General features: G+C 48.7%; 1 protein-coding gene across 1 annotated transcript; it reads right to left on the reverse strand.

The window, feature by feature from the left end:
- Window positions 1–250: 250 nt before the first annotated feature.
- On the reverse strand, window positions 251–958 carry LOC130118943 (uncharacterized protein K02A2.6-like; the record flags this gene model as incomplete). Its single annotated transcript, XM_056287276.1, has 1 exon — window positions 251–958. A coding segment is annotated over exon 1 (645 nt), but the record flags the coding sequence as incomplete, so codon positions are not given.
- Between the last annotated feature and the right edge of the window lie 9,217 nt (window positions 959–10,175).

Below are 10,175 nucleotides of genomic sequence, written 5' to 3' on the forward strand. Positions count from 1 at the left end.
CCACATCCGTGCGTGCAGTCACTCTACCATGCAGCTGATCCACGTGGCGTCGATGCATTTGCCCATCAGGAGTCTGCACTCTATATGAAACTGGGCCAGTAGGATCGGCTATCACGCCAGGGACCCATTTGTGTCCCCCAGTGTAGCTCCTCGTGTACACAGTGTCCTGTGGCCTTAAACATCTGCTTGGGCCTTGCAGCTTTTCTGTACTCACCTCCTGCTTGAGGTGCATCTCATTTTCATAGTCAGGATGAAGGCGATCAAAGGCCGTGGTAAGACGCCGGTTCATGAGAAGCTCGGCAGGGCTCTTTCCTGTCGCTGAATTGGGAGTCACATGCTGTGACAGCAGAAACCTAGCCAGGCATGTCTGCCAGTCACCGATAGTGATCCTAGACAGGGCCTCCTTGGTTGTCTGGACCATACGTTCTGCTTGGCCATTTGAACGAGGATGGTAAGGGGCCGTAGTCACTGCTCTGACGCCATTCCGTCTGGCAAACTCTTTGAATTCTTCCAATGTGAAGGCCGCACCGTTGTCAGAAACAATGACATCTGGCAACCCATGAGTTGCAAAGAGGAGCCTCACTGTGCGGATCACTGCAGAGGAGGACATTGAACTCACCATGGCAACCTCTAACCACTTAGAGTGTGAGTCCACAATTATGAGAAATGTCTTCCCCTGGAACGGATCAGCAAAGTCAACGTGTAGCCGGGGCCATTTCTCAGTTGTCCACTCCCAAGGGTGCAGCTGTGCTGTTGGTGGTGCATGACGAGTTCTCTGGCAGGTTTCACAGGATTTTACTGTCTGTTCTATTGCTAAATCCATACCTGGCCACCAGGCATAACTCCTCCCCAGGCTCTTCATATGCACAATGCCTGGGTGTGCATCATGCAGCATGGCTAGTACCTCCTCCCTCGCCAGGTTGGGAATAACTACACAACTCCCCCATAATAGGCAGTCCTTGTGTGCGGACAGTTCATGGCGCCGGGTCAAAAGCGGCTTGAAACGGCTGTCAGGTGTATCCACTGGCCAGCCATGCAGGACCCAGCGCAGCACCCGGGACGGAACTGGATCCTTCCGAGTAAGGGCGGCAATGTGTTTTGCATTCAGTGGGGCTTCAGGCGCCATTTCAAGTAAGAGCACCTCCATGGGTGAAGGGGTTTCACGCATACCAGCGGGCAGTGGTAAGCGACTGAGGGCATCAGCATTCGCTAGCTGTTTGCCAGGGCGGTAGCACAATTCGTAATCGTAGGCCCCAAGAAGAACACTCCAGCATAGCATGCATGGGGACAGGACAGGTGGCATGGGCTTAGAGTGGTGTAGCAGGCCCAAAAGAGGTTTGTTGTCAGTAAAAACCACAAAGTGGTAACCAGCAAGGTACTGGTGAAATTTTTTGACTGCAAAAATGACCGCCAAGGCCTCCTTATCTATTTGGGCATAATTTCTTTCAGTGGAGGATAGTGACCTTGAGGCAAAGACGATGGGAGCCTCCCGGCCATCGGACTCCATATGGAAGAGCAGCGCCCCCAAGCCATAAGGCGAAGTGTCACAAACAACGGCTAATGGCTTTGTTTCATCATAGTGCGTGAGCACGCCATCAGCCTGAAGCAGTTGATTTACAGCAGTGTAAGCTTTTTCATGTGAGTCAGTCCACTGCCAGGGTGCAGACTGATCCAGGAGGCGGTACAGCGGTTCTAAGATGGTAGCCTTGTTTGGCAAAAAAAAATTGAGTAGGCCTAGGAATGACTGAAGCTCCGTTTTGTTCCGGGGTGAAGGCGCCTTCTGAATAGCCTCAACTTTCTCCATAGTCGGCCGCACGCCATCCTTGTCCACACGAAAACCTAAAAATTCAACTTGGTCAGCAGCAAACACACTCTTCTCCTTCTGTAGCCGCAATCCTGCTTCTGTGAATCGTTCCAGCACTGCACGAAGATGGTCATTGTGCTGGTCAACAGTCTTTCCCGCTATTAAGACATCATCCATGTACGGTTGCACGCCTGGTATACTGACGAGGAGTGTATCCATGAAACGCAGAAATATGGACATAGCTGTCGATACTCCAAACTGCAGGTGGCGGGCCCGAAACAGCCCGCGATGGGTGTTGTTGCCTAGCAGTGTGTGTGTGTTGTTCGGATTGAGGAACTGTGTCAGAAGAATCTGCTGATGCGACATCCCTGCTCTTTTGAAAACAAACATGAGAAATGTGCCCCCTTTTTTGCAATAGTGGCATACAGCAGAGGTAAATTTGCAATGCTGTTGGTTGTGTGTGCCTCCACAACGAAAACATGGCTTTGCACCACCTTCACCTACTGTTTGTTTCACTTTCAAAACGGTTTGACTTTGTGCAGTCTGATGAACTTCTGCTGACTGTGGTGGTCCCAGCTGATTCGGTTGTAGTATTCGCGCATTTAACATGGCTGTTTCCGCTGCAAGGCTTTCTCCTCTGCTGCTTTGAATGTACGTTCCTTTTCAGCCAGCAGGCGGCGCTGCAGCGCTTCATCTAGCACCCCACAGACGATTCTGTCACGCAGCGTGGTTTCCAGTTGGTCACCAACAGCGCAATGCACTGAGAGTTTACGGAGTTCAGCAATGTAGCTGGAGATTCCTTGGCCTTGCTTTTGTTTGCAATTGTGAAACTGAAAACGCTGAACAATTTGTGATGGAGGAGGACTGTAGTGGCGCTTCAAGGCCGATACTAAGTTTTCATAGGTGACGGCCGTAGGAAGGACGGAAGCGACCACCGAACGTAGTGTAGAATACGTTGCAGCACCACAGACGCTAAGCAAAATGGCGCGTTTCTTCTCCTCCCCATCTACTCCATTTGCCAGGAAAAAACATTCCAGTCTCTCAATTTACTCCTCAATTGCAGTGCCGGAGCCTTCATCAAACTCTTCTATGCGACCCAGCGTGGTCATGGTGATGTCGTTAGGCTACTCACAGATTCCTCAAAGCTGTAGTAAAATATCGGGGGTTGCTGATTTCCATCAATAAACTGTTCAGAACTGTTGGACTTCGGATCCGCTTCGTCGCCAGTGTAAGATTCGACTTAGAGACGAGAGAGACATTGGTTGTAAACGAACTCTTTACTTAGAACTTAGCAAAGTTAGGATACTCAGCTACATCTGCGTTCCCTCCAGTCCGGCTCGTACTTAACATTACTTCCTAGTCTCGTCTCGCGATAGCCCCCCATCAAAGACTAACCAGAGAGCATGCGCATTAACATACACTCACTGGCCACTTTATTAGGCACACCTGTCCAACTGCTCATTAACGCAAATTTCTAATCAGCCAATCACATGGCAGCAACTCAATGCATTTAGGCATGTAGACATGGTCAAGACGATCTGCTGCAGTCCAAACCGAGCATCAGAATGGGGAAGAAATGTGATTTAAGTGACTTTGAACGTGGCATGGTTGTTGGTGCCAGACGGGCTGGTCTGAGTATTTCAGAAACTGCTGATCTACTGGGATTTTCACGCACAACCATCTCTAGGGTTTACAGAGAATGGTCCGAAAAAGAGAAAATATCCAGTGAGCGGCAGTTCTGTGGGCGAAAATGCCTTGTTGATGCCAGAGGTCAGAGGAGAATGGCCAGACTGGTTCGAGCTGATAGAAAGGCAACAGTAACTCAAATAACCACTCATTACAACCGAGGTATGCAGAAGAGCATCTCTGAACGCACAACACGTCGAACCTTGAGGCAGATGGGCTACAGCAGCAGAAGACCACACCGGGTGCCACTCCTGTCAGCTAAGAACAGGAAACTGAGGCTACAATTCACACAGGCTCACCAAAATTGGACAATAGAAGATTGGAAAAACGTTGCCTGGTCTGATGAGTCTCGATTTCTGTTGCGACATTCGGATGGTAGGGTCAGAATTTGGCATCAACAACATGAAAGCATGGATCCATCCTGCCTTGTATCAACGGTTCAGGCTGGTGGTGGTGGTGTAATGGTGTGGGGGATATTTACTTGGCACACTTTGGGCCCCTTAGTACCAATTGAGCATCGTGTCAACGCCACAGCCTACCTGAGTATTGTTGCTGACCATGTCCATCCCTTTATGACCACAGTGTTCCCATCTTCTGATGGCTACTTCCAGCAGGATAACGTGCCATGTCATAAAGCTCGAATCATCTCAGACTGGTTTCTTGAACATGACAATGAGTTCACTGTACTCAAATGGCCTCCACAGTCACCAGCTCTCAATCCAATAGAGCACCTTTGGGATGTGGTGGACCGGGAGATTCGCATCATGGATGTGCAGCTGACAAATCTGCAGCAACTGCGTGATGCTATCATGTCAATATGGACCAAACTCTCTGAGGAATGTTTCCAGTACCTTGTTGAATCTATGCCACGAAGGATTAAGGCAGTTCTGAAGGCAAAAGGGGGTCCAACCCGGTACTAGCAAGGTGTACCTAATAAAGTGGCCAGTGAGTGTAAGTCCCAATACATTACAGGGTACAATATCGACTCGGGGTCCTTCGACTACATATGACGTCAAGGATTATGTTGCTAGCTAGCTTTATAGTTATTTAGCTGTGTGTTTTTCACAATCCACGTTGACATAGAGTTGGTTAGTAAAGGTCCGAGCTGCGTCTAAGGAGTGAGGCCGCAGGCTCAGGACCCCCCACCCCCCCACCCGAAGGGGGTCCTGGACGAGCGAACGAGCGTGAGGGCCGAAGGCCCAAGCTGCGTCTAACGTCAATCTACTCTTTCTGAACTAGCCCCTACCCAAGCCCCTTCACAATCATAATGCGTGAAGTAGTGGTGTCATCTGTAGTCGCGGCACCCTGAGCACATCCGGTAGGGCGAGTAGATCAAGTACCGACACCAGCTTGGTCGGGCGTCTCTACAGACACAATTGGCCGTGTCTGCGGGAGGGAAGCCGGATGTGGGTATGTGTCCTGGTCGCTGCACTAGCGCCTCCTCTGGTCGGTCGGGGCGCCTGTTCAAGGGGGGAGGGGGAACTGGGGGTGATCCTCCCACGCGCTGCGTCCCCCTGGTGAAACTCCTTACTGTCAGGGGAAAAGAAGGGGCTGGCGACTCCACATGTATCGGAGGAGACGTGTGGTAGTCTGTAGCCCTCCCCGGATCGGCAGATGGGATGGAGCAGCGACCTGGACGGCTCGAAAGAGTGGGGTAATTGGCCAGATACAACCGGGGACGGGAAAAAAAAGAAAAGGGGGGGAGAAATGTTTGCACACATTCCCGTGAGATGGTAAGTGGTAGAGACATGAGATTTTGCCCATTGACTGGAAGTTGTGTGCAAGCGCTACCCAAGACGTATGACCCCAATCAGCCTGATAGGGGCGCTATAATCAAAGGTCAACTTTGAAAAGTCATAAGTCCTACGCCTTAAGTCCGATTTGCATGCAACTTGGTACAGACATCCATCTATCCTGACTCCACAAAATTTACCCCAAGAGCCACTAAAGTCCGCCTGACAGGATTTTGCGCCATTTTGAATTTTTTTGAAAAACACATTTTTGACATCTCCTAAACTGTCGGTCCGATTGCTACCAAATTTTCTGTGGATCATGACTGGACCAAAGCTGCATAAAGTCAGGTAAAGTAGATTTTATTTGTCCCCAGAGGGGCAATTGTTGTGTAGCAGGGGCAACATTTAAACACACAAACACTCCACGGAACACATAAGGCATATAAATACAAAATGTAGTGAGGAGTGGTCACCGCAGTGGTAGCGTGGTTGCCTCACTGCAGGAGGGTGCTGGGTTCGAGCACCGGAGTAGTCCAACCTTGGGGGGTCGTCCCAGGTCGTCCTTTGTGAGGAGTTTGCATGTTCTCCTCGTGTCTGCGTGGGTTTTCTCTCACAGTCCAAACACATGTAGGTCAAGCGATCACCTGTACTAAATTGTGCCTTGGTGTGGGCGGGCCCTGTGATGGCTTGGCAGCCTGGCCAAAATGTCTCCCCGCCTGCCGACCAATGACTGATGGGATAGGCCCCAGCAGCCCCGCAACCCTGAGAGCAGGATAAGCGGTTTGGATAATGGATGGATGGATGGAAACACTCCACATAAGGCAAAGAAATACAAATAAATACAAAATGTAGTGAGGAGAACAAAGCCAACAAAAAGCAATGCACCAGTGAACAGTGTTAACAGTGTTTATCAAGGCGGAGCTGGCATTACCCCTTACTATTGGAGTGTAGCAGTGAAATTGCTGAGGTAATGATAGTGTTTCTAGCAACTGGTTTTGACTACTGGGTATTTGAAACCGGAACCAGAAGGCAAGGTCTAAGACTCTAGCTGCAGGGGGTGGGTGCTGTCAGACAGGACGGACTTTTCTGTTGGGGACCTGTGATGCTACTGCAGACCTTGATCACCTTTGTTGGCGCATTTTTCTGTTTAAAAGAAAAAGTAATAACTGACTCAATAAAAGATCTGTAGAACAAAGTCATGAGGGACCTGTCAACACCCAACTTAGCCACTTCCTTGGAGAAAAAAGGCACTGCTGGCTTTTTTTTTTTGCATAGCAAATTTGTATTACAATCAAAGTTCAGCTTGTTATCAATTATAGTGCCCAAGTAGTTGTATGACTCAACAATTTCAACCTCCTGACCATTAATCTTAGTGTTGACCAGATTGGAGGGATTATGTCTAAAGTCAATACACGCCTTTGGTCTTGGTCACATTTAATTCCAGAAAGGCTTCCTGACACCATTTGGAGAAACAGCCTATGACAGGACCATGGGACATGTCATTCTCTTTCAGCGGACTCACAATCAGCATGTCATCTGCAAATTTCACAATGGGATGAGTTTTGAACTTGCTGTGGTGGTCATTAGTGTACAGGGCATGAGGAGAGAGGACACAGCCCTGAGGGGAGCCGGTTGATGTGGAAGTCAAGCCAGAAAAGTGTCCATTCACTCGCTCTCTGAGATCTGTTGGTGAGGAAGTCCAAAATCCATCCAGCAATATTGGTGACCAACCCAAAACGTTCCACAAGCTTCTGCACTAGCAGGTGAAGCTGTATGATACTGAAGGCTGACGAGAAGTCTACGAACAACAGTCTGGCATGGATCTTGCTACCCTCTAAGTGACTGTGAATGAAGTTAAGCGGAGTTATGGTTGCATCCTGAACCCCCCCTGCTGGTTCGATATGCAAACCATAACAGGTCGAGAAGATGCTCCGTCCTGTCCAGAAGTTCCTTTTTAATCAGTTTTTCAAATGACTTCATAACAAGAGATGCTAAAGCTACAAGCCTATAGTCATTCACGGTCTTAGGATGGCTCTATTCTGCAATGGGAACTACTGAAGTTTGTTGATATCTTGTTTAGTTTCAAGATATTAACCAATTAACTTCAAAAGGCGTGGCTCAGCACATAAATAGACCAAAGTCACCAACCGTTGGGCCAGTCATCACAAAACTTGCAGGATATGGCCACATCAGTACTGCCTGAAACATACCCGGAAAGTTTCATTCAAATAGACCACTAGGGGGCGCTACAAATGCATAAGAATATGCGTGGCATAACACAAATCAGACTATATATCAGAAATTGTTTGTCCAATCACTACAAAACTCGCAGGATATGTTTCATCACAATATTGAACCACGTGTGTAAACTTATTTTGAAATCGCTCAATAGGGGGCGCCACCAGTTCCCATGCACGTCGCCATAAATCAGTGACAGTTTGTCCAAACATCACCAAACTTGGTGGATATTTCAGTTAGTCTGTCGAAGCTATCAGTTTCTAACGGTCTGCCTTGGCTTGAGCCTCGGAATCATTGAAGTTACTGACTCCGAGTGTCAGTAACTTTAACAAAAACGACAACCTCTAGGATTGTGACTTTAAAGTGTCTCTGAACGATATAAACCAGAGCTGGCTCGGATAAAACATAAGGTGATTACAACGTGACCAGATTGCATTTAAGGGGTGTGTTGTTGTTGTTGTTGTTGTATAGGGTGCATGCATAAATTATCCTCATATGTGTAGGGGTGTTTCTTGATGAAGCGGTAATGAAGTGCTGTCTACTGAGGATCCACATTTCTGGCTGGTGTTGTCTGTATGTCTTGCCTGTTTGTTGTGGGCCCAAAAGGTTTTGCGTGACCCTGTCCCGCTTACATAACCTCTAATCACCACGGGTTGAGAAGCAGCTTCCTTCAGGACTGTTTCCCTGCTGTCATCAAGAGGCCTTGGGTCTTCGCTTCTGCTCACTTTACTTTTTCAAATAATAACATTACAGAAATACCATATCAGCAAACAGCATAATCGACAGTAATCGTGAATAAATAGGTCACTGGATCAAATCAAAGAGTCTGTTCTCGGTTAACGAGTCGACAAGGATGGTTCACACTATTTGCCAGAAGAGGATCGGCCCAGGGCTCAGATGCAGGCAGTGACCCAGCCCCGCAGCCTGAGAGCGAACACAAGGCTGCACAGAGAGCAGCGGTGACCTGCTTTGTCCTCCTCACCGTTCCCTGAATAGCTCCCATACAAAGTATATCATTATTCCTCCTCTAATTACCAAATGGGGCACTGTTTGTCTGTCTCCCACTCTTCTCCTCTCACCCCCGGAAATAAAGTGCCCTGTGTGACCATCTCCAACAGTTACGAAACAGTCTGGTGGCGAATGGGACCCGTGTCAGGCCATGCATAGCCGAACCCCCGAATCCGCTCATGTAGCACAATTCTGAGTCTTGTGTTTACCTTGGTTGCGGCACTTCTCCACAAAGGCCGTTTTATCTCCAGTCAATCTGTGTGTTTATTTGGTGCCCAATCTGTCTGGTTGCTTCCTGTCGCCGGTCAGTTTTCCTTGCCAGACCCAATCATGTCTATGGCATGTCACCAATTTCACGGTCTTGGTTTTAGACGGGCGTATCTAGGCCACAAGACACTCTCCATCTGCTCCACCGAGGCCAAAAGCCTTGGGAGGGCGTAGAGGGAGAGAGAGAGATGCAAGCAGTCAGGGATTAGGCTGGCACACCGGGGTCTGAGGGGAAGTGAGATTAAAGCCAGGAGTGATAATACACAGCGAGAGGAGGGGCTAGGTGGGAGGACAAACAAACCGGCGGGGTACTCTCATCCCCGAAAGCCTCGGTATATGGTTCAACGCCTCACATATATCATATATGTGTTTTTGACAGGTCCAACATGGTAAACAGGATGACCAAGAGGTAGAGAAGGGAGAGGAACGGCACATCGACGCTGATACGAGCGGAGAGCCATTATGGCCCAAAACTGACTGTACTGAGGATTTGTGGTAGAACAATGAGACAATTGGCTGTGTTTCGTAACACAGCCTCAGCAGCTTCCAGGTAGGGGAGAGCGGTCATACTTTGTTCCGTGGAGATTTGCGTTTCGTATCCTCAGCGTATCGTGCAGTACTAAATCTCAGCTACCGCATCCCCTCACCTGATAAAAACACTGACCTCACAATGTGTGTGCGTGCCTGCATGTGTGTGTTTGTGTGTGTATGTGTTGTGTGTGTGGGTGTTGTTGGGTGAGGTCAGCTGTGACTCAGCAACACCTATGAAAAGTGCACTTAAAACCAAGGACAATGTATTACCTATAGGGTTGCACCATCCAAAATCAATTCCAGTAATTAAATGACAGTGTTTTACCAACTAACACAGACAGCACAGACTGTCTGTGTTAGTTGGTATGGACAGATGGATATATATATATATATATATATATATATATATATATATATATATATATATATATATATATCCACCCATCCATCCATTGTCTTAACCACTTAACCTGCTCTCAGGGTCGCGGGGATGCTGGGGCCTATTCCAGCAGTCATTGGGCAGCAGGCGGGGGAGACACTGGACAAGCCATCACAGAGCCCACACACACACACACACACACACACACACACACACACACACACACACACACACACACACACACACACACACACCTAGGGACAATTTAGCACAGCCGATTCACCTGACCTACATGTCTTTGGACTGTGGGAGGAAACCCACGCAGACACGGGGAGAACATGCAAACCCCTCACAGAGGACGACCCGGGACGCCCCCCAGGGTTGGACTACTCCGGGGCTCGAACCCAGCACCCTCCTCCTGTGAGGCGACCACGCTAACCACTGCACCACCGTGCCGCCCACAGCACTTGTCATTAGCATCAGTAGTGTTTGTGTGTTTAAATGTTGTTGCTGCTGCTACACAGCAATT

The sequence above is a fragment of the Lampris incognitus genome, chromosome 10 (genome assembly GCF_029633865.1).
Source record: "Lampris incognitus isolate fLamInc1 chromosome 10, fLamInc1.hap2, whole genome shotgun sequence".
Taxonomy (NCBI): domain Eukaryota; kingdom Metazoa; phylum Chordata; class Actinopteri; order Lampriformes; family Lampridae; genus Lampris; species Lampris incognitus.